Consider the following 19,377-nt stretch of genomic DNA (forward strand, 5'->3'; position numbering starts at 1 on the left):
CACCTCAGAGTCACACCCTCATGTTGAATTTTTACGCCCGACATGAAAATAGCCAACCCTCTAAAAATGACCTCCTCCACCGATGCCCGGCCTAGCTGCAGGAAGTGGCGAGAGTGGGCTTTCTTTCAGCGCTGGTGCGGCGGCAAGGTCGACCCACAAACATGTGCAGGCTGAACTTTGGCCCTTGTTCTTCCTGTAAGGACGCCTTGCTCCTCTCAAGCTCTTTGTGCTCGCTCACACACCCCAACATTTACACATGTTGAAATGTGGGGAAACGCCTGCCATGTCAGCATGTGTCCTGAAGCTAGAAGTCATTTGTGGCCTAAAAGAAATACATTTTGTCTAAACTACTTGGTTTCATTTCAGCCACCCAGTGAGGAAGTTCTTCTATGAGGATGGCGGGATAGAACTGAGAGTTGCTGCAAATGAACAGTACACCCTAGTGGAGAGACTTTACCTGGGCAGTATTTTGTTGTTTCATACATGTTCAATAAATGTTATCTTATTCTTGCGCTTTATTGCATGGAATGAGCTCAGCCACCCCAGAAATAATGACCTTTATTCTAAATCAATTGTCAACAATAAAACAAATAAATTTTAATTTACAGTCAAGCATGTAGCATTTACAGGTGACATTTCAAGAGTTTGAGCAAAACACACAAAACATTTTTTTTGAAAGACTAAATGACTGTGAACAGAACTTAATTTAGGATCCATAATTTTATTCTATCCAGAGAGTGGGAGCTACACGTGCAAACTTAAACGTGAATGTTCTGTATTGAAAATATGTTAGTCTGTCATTTTCTTAATCTGAATGCCTCACAAGGTATCTCATCTTTTAGAGTTAGGCAGTTGTTGACAGCACCTTTCCTCAAAAGACTATATGAAGGTTCACAGACAAGATGAATAAATAATGGTGGCCTTCCACCAGACACGCGTCTTTTCCAGCTACGTGTGACAGTAACGGTGTAACTTTCATCCACAGCGCTCACAGGAAGTGGAGTCATTTTCTCAAATTCACACACAATTTTTTTTTCCTGGTGCGGTGTTTTATGAGAAACACACAGGTCCGATGTCAAGGCCGAACTCCTGATTGGCCTTTCCAATGTCCATGGGAGCAACGTCCGCAATGGGCAGCCTGATTGGGGTTTGAGTCCTGTATTCCAACACTGTCTTAGCCCAATTGCCCTGAGACTTCTGTGGAAAAAGGAGAGACAAAACATGCAACTCTTTCTCATCTCTGATATTGTGCTCTTTCATTTGTTGAGGACTAACCGCACAGCCATCTTCAATGACGGTGTATTGCAGGCGGCTATTGCCTTGCGCCCTCAACTCTTGACCGTTGGCCCCTTTGAGGATGAGGGCTTTCTTCATGGTGCCCTTGCCGTCTTTATAAGCCACACTGTTCTTGCAGTGGTAGGTAATGCTCTGGTGGGACTCTTTGGAGAGACGCTGCAGTAGCTTCACTTGAACTGCCACTGTGTTTGGCTGCTCCTCGTTGTTTCCGTAGCGGAACTGAAACGGTTGGACACAGTTATACTTATTTATTCCCAAAAAAACTCACAAAGATTTCAGTAAAGTCACAACATTCCAATGTGCATCTTTAGCCAAGAATCCACCAAGCAGTGGAAAATGATGGTGGCACAATGAAAAGGCCCAAAAAATGTGCCGCGTACTGCAATGAACTGAATGGCACTGCTCAGTGAAAAGCGGACTAAAGTTGCCCCCCGATATTCACAGGGGGGAAAGAACCGGGCCAACCCACAAATAGTATGGTAGATGTACAACCATAATTTGTAAATTAACCTGGCCAACCATTGAGTGATTCTTGACTGAATACTTGTTAGAGAATAGTAGATGGTCTAAAAAGGCTATGTTGGCTTGAGCATGATTTTATTGATGTGCTCTTCTGAAGGGATCATGGAAAGTGCTGCAGTTTACCCAGCAACGCATGATGGAGGTTTGGTTTCTAGTCTGTGTTTTCAAAGCGGCTACTCCGTCACCAGGCAGTCTTGCTTTCTTCACAATTATGCTATGTTTGCCTCACTCACAGGTTCGCCTGAATGAATTCATTTTTTTACAAAAAAAAAATATTTTGTGGAATGTCTGGTGGCACAACCCCACAAACAACGTTTTATCATGGTTTAAGTTCAGATCGTCTGTGGTTTCTTTTGTTCTCCCAACCGGAATTTGTGAGCCTATTACTTACAGACATTCTGAATTGGTCAATGGTTGTCCAAAAGTAATTAAAGAAAGTAATAGGCTATCGGTGCACAGCAATAATCATATCATCTGCTTACTGGGGTTCCGCCATACATCTGGGATCCGAACCAAATGGGTTTGTTGACACTGGGAGTGGATTTTGTCCACCAGGTTTTGCGGGAAATATTGGCTGGATTAGCAGTGATGCAGGTTTCACCACTATCCATGTTGCAGAAGACCTTGATGGCATCTTTCGTGCTTCCTTGGTTAGGATCAATCCAATACTCGCCTGGATATAAACAAAAATGTATTTTCATGGTGGAGAAGGTGTAAGGATTTTTTTCAGGTATTACTGAGAAGGGAACTCTTACCACTTGGTTTCTGTGGGTAGCATTGCTTGATGTCTTGACATGTCTTTGCAGGGTTCTCCTTTGTCCCATCTGGGCTGCGAATGTTATGCACACGCCTGCTGAGAATCTTCAGAGTGGTATGAATGATGACGGGACTCTTATCAGCACGAGCCTCATCTTTATTAAACTCTGGAAGTGGAGGAGGGTCAGCCGCCACATCATCCTTGAAAAACTCCACAGCTTCTGGCACGGCATGCTCATCGAAATCCAAGGGAGCTGCAAAGTACTCATTCAGAGCTGCAGTGGGAGGTCCAGGTGGGCCTGGAGGCCCAGGAGGTCCTGGTTCTCCAACAGGGCCCTGGCAATACGATTAAAATACCATGGGGGATTTGGTCTACAGGAAGACAGCATAACAGTGTACCAATGTGTTACCTGAACTCCAACGTCGCCACTGTTTCCTCTGCTTCCAGGTGCACCCATTGCTCCTGGCTGACCGATGTTCCCCTCCTTACCAGGTGGACCCACCACACCTGGAGGACCCTGTGCAGTCAGAAGATAATATAGTTCTGTTGTGTTTTGTCTTCAGTCAGCGAATGTTTTCTGCGCCTTACCCTTGGTCCACCTGGTCCGACAATACCTGGAATACCTGCATCCCCTGTAGCCCCCTGAAGGACAAAAAAAGCAGCAGTGGTCTTCATTCTTTTTTCTTCTCTTCAAAGACGCATACAAGATACAATATCCTCTTACAGCAATTCCTGGCAAACCGTGGAGACCAGTGAAACCTCTGTGACCTTTCTGACCCCTCTCTCCTTCTTCACCAGCTGGTCCTTTTTCTCCCTGCAGTCCTTGGGGGCCCTAAAGAGATTTCGAAAGAGATTCAATATCCTGTTTGACGATAGCAAAAGTGAGACTGTGCAGTGATTCTCACCGCTTTGCCTCGTACTCCAGGTGCTCCATGGGGTCCAGGAGAGCCTTTGGCACCCTAAATCCAAAATATCCAAACAGCAGGAAGTATAAACAAAAGTACCATTACACTTGTGTTACCATGTATGTGAGGATAATTGCATCGGTATAACTCACATTTTCACCTCTTGGTCCTGGACTACCTGTAGGTCCCACTGGACCCTCATTTCCTGGAGAACCTGGGCCTCCAGCCAATCCCTCGGGACCAGCATTACCTCGATCCCCCTGTAAAGTCATACAGTGACGATGGGTATACATACACAGGTGCTTGGACACAGGCCTTGTCACGTGTCTACACCTACCCTTTCCCCTAAGAGTCCGTCCGTCCCAGTAGGTCCATCTTCACCAGCCACGCCCTGATTCAACACATGACAAACTTAACAAACAGACTCATACAAATGAATAGTTTTGGCATAACCTGCTGTAAAACCCAACAACCTCAGGGCCTGCATCTCCTCTTGGCCCAGTAGCTCCCACAGGACCGACTCCACCAGGAGGACCTTTTCCACCTTGAACTCCAGGAGCTCCCGGTTTTCCAGGCAGACCCTACATAAAAAAGAGGACAATAAATCGTAAACATGATCCACCTGAAGTGGTTGGTAGCTGGGCGAATCCGACGTACCGCAGGTCCGTGCAGGCCTGGCATTGCTCCCTCTCCTCTCGCTCCAGGATGACCAACAGGGCCTCGCTGCCCTGTAGCACCGGCAGGTCCGGGAGGCCCAAGAGGACCCTGATAGAGAAACACAAACTCAATCAAGGACTGTGCACAGTATGTGCAGCAGGTTGCGCTTAATCAAACTACTTTCTACTCACCGGAGAACCATCCTCTCCAGAATCACCCTTATCTCCAGGTGTGCCTGCCGGGCCTGGAGCACCAATCTCGCCTTGAAGTCCGGGCGCCCCATTTTCCCCACGAATGCCAGGTGGGCCCTGCTTTCCAGTTAGACCAATGAGGCCATCTGCTCCAACAGCACCCTAGCACATACATGAACGCAACATTCCAAGTTACAAAACCATTGATCAATTCGAAAAGTATTGTCTTTCCAAGCATGATCCAAGTGGACTCACAAGAGAACCAGGTGGACCGACACCTCCAGGCAAGCCAGGGAAACCAGTAGAACCCTATGGGAAGAGAACATTTATGATGATGCTTGTGTCAACAGCGGATGTGTTGAGCTTCTTGACAGAACCATGGTGGGTGGTGCTAAAGTCAACTCACCACTGCGCCCTGTGTTCCTCTGCCACCTTTAAGTCCAGTCAGACCGACCGGGCCCTTAAACATATATCTCCATTAGTTCATCAAGTAAAATATTTAGGAAGAAATATATGACTTCTTAATTACTCAGTATCCACAACCTACTACATGATGTGTTAGCTACCTATTTATTTTTGAACGAGGCCTTTTGAATGGTACCACTTTGTGACAAAGCTACACTTACATATTAACCACCTGTGCACCAAGATTCTCTCACTTTTTAAAACTCACGGCTCACGATTAGTAGTCAGCTCTTAAGTAAAAAAAGCCCTACTCGGCATTGGCCGCACGTTCGAGAAGGTGGGCTGGGTAGTGGCTCATTTACATAGAACAGGACTACCCCCTCAAAACAGGCACAGTTCTGTGAGGCTGAAAATTTGCGGCTTTATTAAGACTACTGGGAACTGGTTTAAAAAAATGTGAAAAAAGCATGCATCCCTCAATTTCATTTTGTTAGTAATGCACACCTGTACTCCCGGTGTGCCAGCCATTCCTGGTGGTCCAGGTGGTCCTGCCTCTCCCTTAAGGCCTGGTTCCCCGGTCTCACCTTTCACCCCAGGCTGACCTTCAGCACCCTGAGAAAAAACAAACAAAGAGTAAGCAAGTGGGCTTTGGACCAATTTCAGTATTTTGTAGAAATTTTTGAACCGGTGACTTACAGCAGTTCCAGGGAAACCTGCTGCACCCGTTGCACCAGGCTCACCGGTCGAACCCTGTAAATGGTAGACACTTGAAAGTCAGAAGCAACAGTGATTATTCATAATAAATTCTGGTGACCAAGGTGTTTTACTCACAGGTACTCCTCTTGTCCCTCGGCGTCCGTTGGGTCCGGGGGAGCCTGTTTCTCCCTGAAAAACACAGACGCACACAGAAAAGCTGGGTTTTGCATTACCTCACTCAATTGAATCAAATCAGTATTGTAAAATGTTGATGTCTTTTAATGTAAAACTTAAACATCAGGAAGTCTTACCTTGGCACCGTTGGCTCCAACCGCACCTGGAGGTCCAACTGGACCAGACCCACCCTTTAATAGACAAAAATGTGTTACTGCAAAGTATTTGCACAATTTGGAAAAAATACTGATCCCACACATTTATCAGACCTTCTAATAGTTTAAGGCGTGGGTTTTAGTTCAAGACACCCACATTTTTTTTCCTCTTAGGGCTGCATGCTGAAAACAAATCCAGCTATTTTTAAGTGCTTCGTCACAGCTTTCAGTTTCTATGGCGAATAGTTTAGGATTTGGGGTGGTCCTCAGCCATCTTTTGAATTTAAATAGATCTGCCTCTTCACTGGTCAAAAGCTGATGAATCTCCACATTCAGAATCAAAATATGAACAATCTAAGCGGAATAAGCAGATTATTTTGAACTAGACAAGATCACTATGACAACAATCTGGTAGTAGATGTCAGGAGTGTCACACATTGTAATTGTATTTCAGTTACAGATTCCCTCAAAGGGATGTTATGTCTGTGAAACCATACACAATGTGTAATTGCCATTATACACAACAAACTGATGCATCACTCGTTTTTAAGTCAGAAGTCAAGAGTAGTGACTGTTTAAATGTAAAAAGGGTTTTGGTAACCAAAAAAATGCAATATCTGAAGATTGTTATGTATGTATATTTAAAATGTTGGTAGCTTTTAGCAAGAATCATGGAAGTTTTGGTATCACGGGCTACATAAAATGATGTGGCGGGCCGAATTTGACGCTGTTGGTGTATGCTGCAGTGGACAGTGGTCCAAAAATGGTTTTGACACCCCTGATTTCAGATGTTCAAAATAAGTAATTCTTGTTTCAGAGAAATCTGGTACAAACAACTCACCCGAATTCCATCAACTCCAGCTTTGCCTTCGAGTCCCATTTCACCCACAGAGCCCTGTTTGACGAGATCCACATTTGGCCATCATGTGTCAAACACTGAAATTGCTTTAATCAGGAGTAGGTTGCAGGCGGCACTAACCACATCCCCTTTTGGGCCTGAGGATCCTGGGATGCCTCTTTCCCCTGGCATGCCCTGGAGTCCTGGACTTCCTGTTTCTCCAGTAGCTCCCTTTACACCAAATTTTCCCTAAAATACACCAGCACTCAGGTGAATAATATTTACTATAGCTAAAATTCGAACAAAGAAACAGTGGCATTTATCCTTCTGATACCTTCAGTCCATCCGGGCCCGGACTACCTGGACTACCCTTAGGTCCCTGCAGTCCTTTGGGTCCGGTTTCACCTCTGCCACCAGGAGCCCCTCTTTCTCCCTGTTGGTACAGGGTCATGATGGCCATGATGTACAGCAAGTGGATTCAATTATGACACTGTCGAAGCAAAGCAAGAGCCACTGACTTACCCTCAATCCGGAAGTTCCGGCAGAGCCTTCCTCCCCAGCAAGTCCCTGAAGGCATCATTCAAAATACTTTATTCATTGGTCATTACAGAAATATTCTGTGTGACTTTATTTGATCCGGAAAACGTATTCAAAACAAGAATACTTTCTGTCTGATTTTATTTACACACCTCAGTTCCTGGTTTACCAGATTCACCGGGTGGGCCCGGCACTCCGGGCAAACCCTGAAAATCACACATGCTCGTATAAACAAGCATGTTCATGCATAACGTCTATTATTGTAAAGTTTTTGTTTGTAGTGGTTTCTTACCTGAAAGCCAATGGGTCCCTGTGGGCCCTGCTCCCCTCTCTTCCCTGCAGAACCCTACATGACAGAGTATGTGATGAAAAGCAGAAAAGATGCAGAGCATTTTGCAGATATATTTTGGAATAATTCATCAGGGCACTAATTATCTCCATATTTCATACGCACAAAATGAATTTTTTAATGAATATTGCACAGAGCTTGCATTTTTTACACTTTTCTCAGTAAATGCAGAGGATAAGGCTTCAATACCTGTGGAATATTTGGCATGATTTGTGCATAAAATTGAGAGATGATGGATTCTGCTTTTTTGTGTTTGTTTTTGTTTTTTAATCAGAGGATTAAAAATGTGGGCACATTTCTGTTTTCAATTGCAATTCAATTCTCCCATTCCCTGCAAACTCCTATATTTTCCCATTCATTCTCATGGAAGTCTTTTTGTTTATTACATTATACTGTTGGTAGGCTACTGTATGTATTGAATTAACCTAATCATGCTTTTATCAAGGGAATGTGGTGAGAGTCCTGAGCGCGCCACTCACCGCTGGGCCAGTTGGACCGGCAGCACCCTCCTCGCCGTCTTTTCCATTCACTCCCTGGAGGACGTTTGAAGTATTTTATCATCATTTCAGTTCTTAATTGGATTGATAGTCAATTCACTTTTCAATAGAAAATAACATACTCTTTGACCCTGTGAGCCAGCACTGCCAGCGTCGCCGTTCTTTCCAGGATCACCCTGAAAGTTTCAAAGACATCAGCATCATCTATGCTGTGTAAAACGGCTTTGCATTCTTAGTTAAATGAAACAAGTTCAACTGACAGTGAGGCCTTTTGGTCCTGGCAGGCCCATGGGTCCAGCTAAACCACGACCTCCTGTGGAACCAGCTGGGCCTGGTTTGCCATCGTCTCCTGCTGAGCCCTGCAGGAGACAACTTCCAATGCTCAAAAATGCAGCATTGGCTTCAGAAAGACTCACGAAGGAGAATTCTTACAAACCTGTGGTCCTGGTTTGCCTTCTCCTCCTTCAGCACCGATAATTCCAGACAGGCCCTGTTAGACAAAACATAGCATCAAGATTGGATTTATGAGAGGTGAAGCTATATGTGACAAGATAAAAATGTGTTCCTCACAGCTTAGTATACAATTGTGGTTTGAAAAAAGGCTTACCCGAGCACCAGTTAAACCCGGCTCTCCAGGTCGTCCCAGATCTCCTGCCGGACCTTTCAGGCCCGCTGCGCCTGGCAGCCCTCTTTCTCCCTGAGCTCCCTGTGACAGAAGAAAAGCGCATTTTGAAAAGAGAAAAATAGACTGTTGATCGGGTTTCGTTGTAAGGCAAGACTAGTAAAGGCAGGCTTATTAATATGGCCACATCTATACACAGCGTTATTCCATAGTGCTTCACAGAGCACTAAAATAAAAGCAACATGGCAGAAGAATATTTCTGATTTATGAAAAAGGCAGCAGGAAACAAAGTTTTCAGGTGACATTTAAATGTAACAACAGCATGAGCAGATCTCAGGTGTTCAGGAACTTTGTTACACACTTGATGAGCAGAGAAACCCAAATGCTGGTTCACTATGTTTCATTTTGGTTCTAGAAAGACTCAAACATCGGAGGGATCTGGAAACCTCAAAGGGAACTCAAATGTCATGAATTTGTTCGACAAACTCACTTTTGCACCAGGAAAACCATCTGTACCAGGGAAACCGCGATTTCCAGGGATGCCCTAAAACAAATCCATGAAATAAAATTGTATGACACTTTTTGCATAACAATGCGAATGACATTTGTAACTATTTAACCTGCAAAGCTTCCCTGTTGTGACATATTGGGACAACTCACCGTCTCGCCCATAGGTCCTGGGTCACCGACAGACCCCGCATCACCTCGAGGTCCACGCTTCCCATCATCTCCCATGGGGCCTATCAGACCTGGAACACCATGGTCGCCCTGACAACAAGTTGCAATTACACAATGTTCACCTGTGTTCCACTAAGTTATAATGGAAGTGATTTAAATGTTTTGATGTTCACATTTACGCACTCTTTCGCCTTTCATTCCAGCTTCTCCTTTGACTCCAGCCACACCGACGTCACCCTGGAGAAAAGATGGCTCTTTACGTTAAGTGACAAAAGACATAGAGAAAGTGTTGTGTCTCCTTTTAGACTGTTACATCTTGGCCTTTTGGTCCCTGTGCTCCTGTGGTTCCCTGGGGTCCTGGGGGCCCAACGGGGCCTACAAGTCCTGATGGACCCATGACACCTGCTAGGCCCTGGAAAGAAGTGGTAGACTCAATGACAAACTTCACTGATGCCAAAAGAGAACTTGGTAGTTGGCTCACGTACTGTTGCCCCCCTGGTTCCTGGGGCTCCATCGGGGCCTACGGCTCCCTGTTAGTAACCAATGACATGTTTAGGTACAGCAACATCAACTTTTCTGCTCATGAACAGATTTCTGCACATCCTGACCTGTTGTCCGGTGGGCCCTAGTTGTCCAATGTGACCCGCATCTCCTCTGGGTCCCTGCTGACCTGGACTTCCTCTCACACCAAGAGGTCCCACTTCACCCTGGAGATGTTCAAAGTATCATAGAAGAGGTCATTCGTGGGATTGGCTAACCTTATTTGTCTAATTTCAAAGCAAAACTATAATTGTACCTTCTGTCCTGGGGCACCTGGGAAGCCTGGCACACCAGGGATTCCAATAGGACCCTGTGGTTGAAGGAGATCATGATTTAGAAAATGTCTGACTCACTACACATTCATTCTGTTTGCAGAATGACATGAAATAACCAAAATTGTCCTTACCAGGGGCCCTGGTTTGCCAGTATGTCCGGCTGCACCGCGTTTTCCCTAAACCAGAAACAGATCGACTGTCTCAATTCTGCAATATTTTGGGCACTCCAAATAAACATAGATGACAGATGATTGTGCTTACCACAGCACCAGGTGGGCCCGCTCTTCCTCTCTCTCCCAATAAGCCTGGTGGACCCTGAAAGAAAATTCGTTCTCAGTACCTGTCTACATCAAAAATGGTGCTGTGTTTAATGTATGTGTTGCCTACCACTGGGCCAGTAGCACCCATGGCACCAGGAGTACCAGAACCACCCTGCAGAACACAATGACAAAGAGCCAATGAAGCTTAAAAAACATTGCCTCTGGGGTTGCATTTTGTCACCATTATTAAAATCTTACCTTGACACCGGCAGCACCAGCCTCACCTCTCGGACCAAAAATGCCCGTCTCACCCTGTTGGAAAGAGATTTTCAAGTTCTTCGCTAATGTCCAAAAACATGAGACAATTTTAAAGAGCCAACAGGGCTATACCTTGTGACCCTTGAGACCTGGGACACCTGGAGTACCCGGTAACCCTCGTGCACCCTAAGGAGATGACATCATTTAATATGAAATCGACTGAAAAGAACAATAAGCCAGAAGAGCAGTGTAGGGGGAAATTGTTTGTTTACCACTGATCCTTGGAATCCCGTCTCTCCCGTGGGACCAGGGGGTCCAACATCTCCCTAAGCAAATAAAAACAACAGTTACCCATAATAATTAAGCTAACCGTCATTTTGGTACTACAAACAATCTGAACAACAACGATCTTTACAGCATGCAGGCCTTAGTAAGACTATTGAATGAATGAATAAGTGTTGCTTCTGTGATGCTTCACTGACATCGGGACCACTTTTTCCTGGCAACCCTTCTGGCCCTCGAAGACCTGGTTCACCCTAAGGATAAACACAAGGAAACGTCAAAGTTGCAAACATATAGAACATATCTGTCTCCAGTCCATGAATGCACGCTTGGCAAAAAAAGTCCTAATGGCAGCGTGAAGACATTACCATATGTCCTGGCTCTCCAGCCTCGCCTGGGAGTCCCTGGCCACCGGTTGGTCCCTGGACAAGAACAGACAACAAATGTTAGCTAATTATAGCCAAAACATCAACGTTTTACACCTAAAGTGACAAAAATGGTTATTTGCATTCTGTCTTCTGCCTGTGTAACTCAAGTCCTGGAAGTCAGCGGTTATCACTTTTAGTGGCCCAATAAAACAAAGAGTTACAACTTACTAAAATGTTTGTATTTTCACTTTTAACCAGCATTTTTCCCCACCAAATCCCTTCTTTACAAAAATCCAGCAAAGGTCCATTGATGGAAATCCTAACTACGATATGGCAAAATGACTTTGACACCCTTTTGTAGCCATCTTACAGAATCTTCAACATGAGTGCTGAAAAGTTATGAGGGAACCTTTGCCCCGTTTTTTTTTTTTTTTAATCTTTAATGCTCGCTATTGTCATAGTAATGACCAGAAGAATGCCTATTCTCAGTTGAACTACTTAATAGATGCCAGAAAGAAGACATGGCCGTGGAACCTTTTCTGCGAGCTTGAGAAAGAAGGTCAAACCCCAGCCCTCGGGATTTCTACTCTTATGCTCTTATATTCTTGGCCACCCACTCTATGACTCTGCCTAGCCCATGTGACAATGTGTGACATCACGGCCTTAACTGAAATTAAGTAATAAGTATACCAAGGGTATCCTATATAGATATGCCTAGCCAGGAGGAAAGATCACAGTGACACAACGGCCTAGCTCAAATCACCCATCTAATTATAAAGAGGCCTAATCTAACAGTGCCAAACTTACTGGTGGTCCAGTCGACCCAGGAGGTCCTCTTGGTCCTGATTCACCCTGAAACATGAACAATTCATGTTTATGAGCTGCATCGTAATTCCTAATGTTAAATGGACATACGGGTGTGCGCTCACCCTTGATCCCGAGACCATTCCACTCAGGCCTGCTGACTTCTCATTGAAACCTGAAGCCATTTGTGACACAAAGTTCCCCTTTGGGTGACAAAAAAAATAATAAAAATCGACATTCAAATAAGTTTTTTTTTTCTTTTTTGCTTATCGGATGCTGCAGTCAATCTCACCCCAGGAAGGGAAGGAAAACCAGGGGGGCCGGGCTCGCCTGGGTTTCCTGGGATGCCAGGCTCTCCATCAAAACCTGGTGGCCCTTGGAATCCCTGTAGATTGCATTGTGATTTTTTTACACTAACACTTTGTCATCAGTTTAAAAAATATATATTAAATATACGTTTTTTTTTTTTTTACTTCTTGTATTTGAACATCAAAACTCAAAAAGATTTATTTCTAACTTTCCCAGCTGATTGGCCCTACCGTTCATTTTAAGATCAAAGTTCAAGGACACAACCTCTCACTGAGGTTCTGACTTACCCTTCTGCCTTTAAACCCTCTATGTCCAGTTCTTCCTTGAGCACCTGGAGGACCCTGAAACAGAAACACGGCAGATACATTCATTTTTAAATACATACATATATTCTAACCTTGCTGGTACTTATATCTAATAAAAACTCACAGAGGGTCCTCGAGGTCCAGGGATTCCCACCAGCTGAGTGAGAGAATAAATCATCATATCATCATGTTTCAAATCAAGACAGAACTCTTGAACTTGCATAAACTGCGATTTACAACTTACATGTGGAACATCACCTGGTTCACCCTTCTCTCCCTGTATAAGAAAGAAATCAGTCTTAACTACATAAGCAGGTCCTTTACATACTTGGATATTCAAAATTGTGATATTACTTTAGAAGACAAACATTTCATTACATTTGTAACTACTCTGGAAATACTGACATCACCCCAAAATTGCCCGTTTTAAAAATATTTTTCCTATTTTTCATTTTATGGAAAGAAATGTTGTAAATGAAAATATTTTGATTTGAAATAATGGCGTTATGTCAACACTAGTTTTTAAAATAAACTAAAACACAATCCTTCAAATAATAAGATCATGGTAACTGATCATTTTCAGGGATGTCAGAATTTTTTTCCAGAGCTTTAAGTCCATGTAATATACTTCCCACTTCTTATATTGCTTAAAGTGAGTGATGGTATTGAAAATGCAAATATCATGACTTACCCTATAACCCATGATTGCTAGAAGAGAAAGTGGTAAACAAAAAAAATTATTATAAAAGTTATGTTACAACTTGTAATTGATGCTTTAACTTTATACAGCAGCGCACCCTTGTGGTCAGGGTGCAAAACTACAGATTGATCCGTGTGGCCTTACCGATGTGTCTGGTGGCGCTGGCCAGGTTTTCGCACACTGGGCAGCACTCGCCCTCTGGGGTCACCATCTTTTGGCAGTTGGGCACCATCTCGCACTGCACGTCGCTGCAAATGCTCACGCCGTTGTCACACACGCACACACTGCACGGTGCGGGCTTCCAAATGTCGTTGTTAGCGTAGATCTCGCCATCCACTTCACAGCTCAAGTCTTCCACGGGAGCTGCAGCGGGGTACAGAATGAGTCAAGGACATCATCAATATGCCGGTGTGTTAATCTATCCATACTAGCACCGAGTCATGACGGACAAAACTCTTCCACTACATGGTAGAATTTTACACGGAGTCAGTTTCAGTATCACAAATAGTTAATTGAGACGAGAGCATCATTATTTCTTGTTTGCAGTGAACCCCTGTGTATTCTCTGATTTTTCTTTCCCCCTCGTGTATTCACTGAAAAACAATTTGCTGTGTTTGTTCTCAGGCCGAAGCATTAAAATCCCTTCTGTGGCATGTTGATGACAAGGAACTATGTTGAAGTAGTTTAGTTAAAGAGCTTTATTTAGACATAACTAGTGCCTTGCCGCAATCTTTGGCATCTAGGTGTTAATTAAGGAATGATGTAGAGTTGAGGAGTGTCATTTAGACAAAGGTAGTGCTTTCCCACCATCTTGTGACATCTTGGCACCAAAGAATGATGTTGAAGTGGGTAGAGAAGCTTAATTTAGACAAAAGTAGTGCTTTGTCACCATCTTTGGAATATTGGTTTGATTAATTGAATTTATTTGGCAAAGCACAGGAGACAGCACAATAAAACATCCCATCTCTCATTCAGCCAACACCGAGTATAAAAACAAAATAAAGCCAAAGGGCTTATTTCTTTTGTGGTCTCTAACATGAAGGTATAAAACAAAGACATAAAAGGGCAGCACATATTATCAGCAAATCAAAATAGCTCAAGGAAGGCCTTTCGAACATTCAGTCAATTCAAATACTTTCAAATAAAGCCCATGTACTCCAGTTCTTTCAGGCGCAAAATATGAGATTATGTCAGCAGCAGTGGAATGGGACTATACTTTAAAACAATACAAAATATAAATTAGATCGTGATATTAAATAAAGGAATTATGAAACTATGTTGCAGAGAGTTGAGGAGTGTCATTTAGACAAAAGGAGTGTTCTGCCTCTATCTTTAGGCCCTTGGAGCCAAGAAACTATGTTGAAGTGGGTGAGGAGCTTCATTTAGAAAAATAGTGCTTTGTCACTATTGTGTGGACTCTTGTTACCACGAACTATGATTAGTGGAGCAATTGTGTTTAGACAAAAGCAATGATTTACCATTGTCTTGTGGCATCTTGTTTTCAAGGAACTATGTTGAAGTTAGTCCAAGTGCTTTATTTAGTAGCTACGAATGAACTCCATCCATTGCCAACTGCAGGGTAACACTGATTATGCTTTCTGTTTGGTGGTGCATCGTGGAATGGATAATCCAACATCCTTTCACTCAGGGTGTGTCTTGTGTGCATGTTTTGACTCAATAAAGGTTCAGAAATATTGACAAAGTGACACATCTTACAAACGAACCTGCAGAAGGGTCTGGCGTGGGAGTGGCCGCAGGGGTGACGCACACCGGGCAGCACTCGCCCTCCAGGGTCACCGACTGGGCGCAGTCGCCAAGGTCAACGCAGACCACGGCCTCACACATGGCACTGCCGGACTCGCACACACAGATCCTGCAAGGTTCAGGGCTCCACATTTCTTTGTTGGCGTACACTTGTCCATTGTCAGCACACGTTTCTATTTGGAAGAAGTCAAATGTGCAGTTTGTATTACATTTGAATGCTTCACGTCCTAGTCATTAGCACGAATGCATTACAGTTCTGACATTCACACTTCGAATGTTCTCCCGATGCCTTCTTGGGTTTTTCAACAGGTACTCCAGTTTCTTCCCACATTCCGAAAACACGATTGATAAGTAAATTGAAGAGAGAATGGTTGTTTTTCTGTATGTGAGCTGTGATTAACCACTAGGGCATTAAAACAATGATCTGGACAGATAAAAGAGAGATGAATTGCAGTACTAGAGATTGTGCTGAATTATTTGTGGTATCCCACCAGACGTCATGGTACTTTAAATGTATATGAACCATGAAAGTCATTCAACAAAACAATCTTGTTCTAGTAATGTTAGAATTAAATTTCTGACGATTTTTAATCTAGGTTGGAAAACTTAAAAAATAAAATAAAATTCAAGATGGAGCTCAAAGAATAATGCAGATGCACAGCTTGATTGTGTTCCCAAGAAAATTTCCTCAAATGTAAACACTACACTACATAGTACTCATAATTTGGGCAAAAAATGTAACCCCTGTGTTCTTCTGGTGGGTACAGTGCAAAATGTCCTTGCCAGCATTATCCACCAGATCAATGATTCCCATTTTTTTCTGTATTCATATGTTTTTGTGTTTGGTACATCAGTCAATGTTGGGAAACACTACACTACATAGTACTCATAATTTGGGCAATGGGGTTTAACTTAAAATTACTTTTGGTGGAATTATTCATGTGTATGCTGAAAGTAATAATTTGTAAAGTTATGTGACAAAGAGGTTCTGATTACGTTAATACATAACATTTACAGAGAATCACAGAGGGCGTGCACACAGTGAACTTGACGGGGGCTTTCCACTGCTGTGTACGATGGGACTTAGTGATTAAGGAGTAATTAAGTTGTGGTTCAACTCATGTATCATCATGACAAGAATTCACCAAGTGACAACAATCGGTCTGACTAGACTATGATTTTGACTCTTGGCTGCATGAATCCTGTCATCTACCTGTGATGTAAATTATTATTACATGTATTAATTGCTTGGATGTGACTTTGAATTCAAATGTGTTTTGGGTGAACTATTGCCTACTAGTGAATGAACTAAATCGAGAGTCCATTTGGGCCACTTTTGTCCAAAATGTGGCCACCTGCTGCAGGCTTTGTGGGCCTTTCCATCTGGGTCATAATTATGTGGTGAGGCCTCTCCCCGTGCAAGACGCTCCTTCTCACCAGCAGCAGTTATTTTAGGGGAAACCGCACTCAATGTTATATTCGTTGGCTTTGGCCCGAAACGTGTGGTTCGTCTTTTTTTTTGGGGGGGGGGGGAGGTGCGCCACGCCCGCAGGAGCCTCCTGCAACTCCCGCTGTAAAACTGAGAATATCTGGTGTATCTTGTGCGATATTACATTTGGATTATTTTGCTCCCTGTTTGCAGAATTCAAACTTGAAGTCAGAATGTGTGTTTCTGATGAATTACACTTTAAATACGATCACCACTAACAAGATAATGAAAAACAAATAATTTGAAAGAACAAATGTTGACATCATTGTGCCATTATTTTAAATGTCAGCCATATAAGTGAGGTGGTCTAAGCCACCAGAATTCCTCACAGCAGTCCAAGTATGAAATTTACAGCCCACGTGTGGAGCCATTTGTGACACCTGCTTAAAACGCCATCCTCCACCTGAGCAGCACAAAGAAAGCAATGAGTTAAATCACTAGGCCAGCATATTGACGTTGTCTCTTCCAGTGGAACATAATCCAACATCCTTTCACTCAGGGTGTGTCTTGTGTGCCTCTGGGCCCAAGGCTGACCAAAATTAGTGGCCTGCTTTTGTCTGTCCCGTCCATGAGGCCACATCATTACAGGAGTGGAGCTCGAAAGCCCTTCATTGGGTGCCGACTGAAATAGACCGGCTGCCCTGCATGCTCCTGTGAGCACATAAACTCAGTGGGAGCAGAGACGATTTTTTTTTTTTTTTTTTTTTTTTTTTTGCAGCTTGGCATTTCTGTGATGTAGAAAAAGTGCCCCCAAAAGGTTAAATCACACTTTTTTTTTTGGTCCAAAAATGATTTGAATATGGTTTTATTCCTGCACATCACATGTGTAGCTTCCTCAACAACCTAAAAAGTCCACTTGGAAAACTTTAGGGACAATTGCCCAATTGATGAGAATGAGGCCTGTGACCCCACCTCTTCTTCCCCGCGCCACCACCAAACATTAATTTTGATTCTCTTTACATGATGTCACAAATGACATCACTGTGATGCAGGTAGCCTCAATGCAAAAGTTAAAAATAAATAAATAAAAAGCAGAGTCTTAATCTTAATCGTTTTTGGGATATGTCTTCGAATCTCCTCAAAATGGTAAGAGGAAATACGGGTGGGGGGGAAATAAATCCATCCATTTTTTTTATGCCGTGTGGGTGTTCAATGGCGTTGTGGGAAGCCTAGATTTTACCTAACATTGGTCAATCGATGGCATTCACCCAAAACTGGGAATATGCAGGTGTCAACTGTCGTTTTGAGTTGTAATATCATCAATCAACACCTGATGGCAGCCATGTCTTAGTTGCCCATACACTGGGTCTTATGCTGCCTTATACTATAACCTGAGTAGGCCGACTAAATTTTCGCACACTTGGAATGATATGGAGGACAAACATAGGACCTCAATAATATTAAAATGATGAAAGAGTTGATATATGGGAATAAATGTACAAAATGAATTCTTGCACTTAATGCTGTTTTCTTGTTCAGCAGTTTTGTGGCATTTTTGAATGGTAATTTTCTTGCAAAAACATTACACTATGTGCTTATTTTGTTGTTTATTTTGTTGAGATTTGAACCTAGACCCTCTCAAATGTGAGGCAAATACACTACTCCATACTGCTGCCAGGAAAAAAAAACACGATTTTAAGTCACGATAGATATCTATCAAATAAAATAAGTCGTCTCCATAAAATCACAGTTGGCAAAGAGACAAAACATACTTAAAAAACATGGTCTGCTACTGATGGAAACGTGCTTTGTAAGAGGCCCTCAGATGAAGGGAAGCTACTCACCGTTCTTGGGGTTTTCCTGGCAGGAGACAGTAATCACCTGAGTTAGGGAGATGGCAGCCAGGAGTACAGTAATCCTCATGTGCACGGAGGGGCCCATCTTTGCACGCCAGGCATGCAAGGACCTCACACACAAACACACACACGCTCAGAAGAGGCCGACCCCGAGCTACAGCATCCAGCCCGAAAGATCAGAATATCCCTGAGCGCACCGGACTCCCGGAGGTGCTGGGCTCCTCCTCTTCCTCCTCCTAACTGCGTCTTCCTCACGCCTCCTCCTCCTTACTCATTGTCACTTCACTTGAGGGCCAACCTCCCTGGCAGACGCTACTCTAGTCTTTGAACAACGCACTAATTAAAGGCTGCATGAAAATCCTCCTAGATCAAATACAAATTTTGAAAGATGGGGCAGCAAAAAAAAAAAAAAAAACAGATTTATTATGCATGACCTGTGACCATGATTTGCAGTGACAAGATTCAACACATCAGTGTTTTGTGGATTCTTTTCATTAGCTGACTGACTGTATTTCTCTTAATTTTATACTTACTTATTTACACTGCATTATTTATAAGTACAGCACTAGTAAAATATTTGGACCCACTTGGTCATGCTACAATTGAGAAGATGTGTTCAAACATTTGACTGGCCTTGTATGTACTACTACTGACTGTGCGCAAGTTGCATCATCCTTTTGGTGTATGATGATGCCAAGATGGGAGTATCAAAGGGGCAAGGCAGGAGACGCGGGGATGGAAAAATTAGGAAGATGAGATCATCACATTTGTAGCACAATGAAGTACAATTCAGAATTGACATCAATGCATAAATTTAAAAAAAAAACTGCCAATTAATCAGCTGGTCAGCTTTTGGGGCGTGGAGACGATTGCACTGTTTTATAGCGGGTGTCAGGAGTCCACAGGCCCTGGGGCGTTTATGTGCAATACTGCCATGCAATTCTAAAA

The 19,377-nt window shown here is 43.3% G+C and overlaps 1 protein-coding gene across 1 annotated transcript; it reads right to left on the reverse strand.

The window, feature by feature from the left end:
* Window positions 1-499: 499 nt before the first annotated feature.
* Window positions 500-18,655, reverse strand: LOC109528538 (collagen alpha-2(V) chain-like). The gene is made up of 55 exons (XM_019891273.1): window positions 18,418-18,655; window positions 15,105-15,317; window positions 13,525-13,743; window positions 13,372-13,388; window positions 12,925-12,957; window positions 12,805-12,837; window positions 12,663-12,716; window positions 12,359-12,451; window positions 12,192-12,269; window positions 12,070-12,114; window positions 11,263-11,316; window positions 11,095-11,148; window positions 10,885-10,938; window positions 10,745-10,798; window positions 10,613-10,666; window positions 10,482-10,526; window positions 10,356-10,409; window positions 10,226-10,270; window positions 10,076-10,129; window positions 9,888-9,986; window positions 9,765-9,809; window positions 9,593-9,691; window positions 9,463-9,516; window positions 9,262-9,369; window positions 9,092-9,145; window positions 8,587-8,685; window positions 8,416-8,469; window positions 8,240-8,338; window positions 8,102-8,155; window positions 7,962-8,015; window positions 7,426-7,479; window positions 7,286-7,339; window positions 7,119-7,163; window positions 6,931-7,029; window positions 6,738-6,845; window positions 6,600-6,653; window positions 5,741-5,794; window positions 5,565-5,618; window positions 5,430-5,483; window positions 5,238-5,345; window positions 4,735-4,788; window positions 4,584-4,637; window positions 4,329-4,490; window positions 4,138-4,245; window positions 3,954-4,061; window positions 3,818-3,871; window positions 3,633-3,740; window positions 3,481-3,534; window positions 3,300-3,407; window positions 3,164-3,217; window positions 2,985-3,092; window positions 2,574-2,910; window positions 2,301-2,491; window positions 1,276-1,515; window positions 500-1,197 (listed from the first exon to the last, which is right to left on the reverse strand). Exons 1-55 carry the CDS (start codon window positions 18,512-18,514, stop codon window positions 1,051-1,053), a joined length of 4,740 nt encoding a protein of 1,579 aa, XP_019746832.1. The 5' UTR covers window positions 18,515-18,655; the 3' UTR covers window positions 500-1,050.
* Between the last annotated feature and the right edge of the window lie 722 nt (window positions 18,656-19,377).

The sequence above is a fragment of the Hippocampus comes genome, unplaced genomic scaffold (assembly GCF_001891065.2).
Source record: "Hippocampus comes isolate QL1 unplaced genomic scaffold, H_comes_QL1_v1.1 scaffold174, whole genome shotgun sequence".
Lineage (NCBI taxonomy): Eukaryota > Metazoa > Chordata > Actinopteri > Syngnathiformes > Syngnathidae > Hippocampus > Hippocampus comes.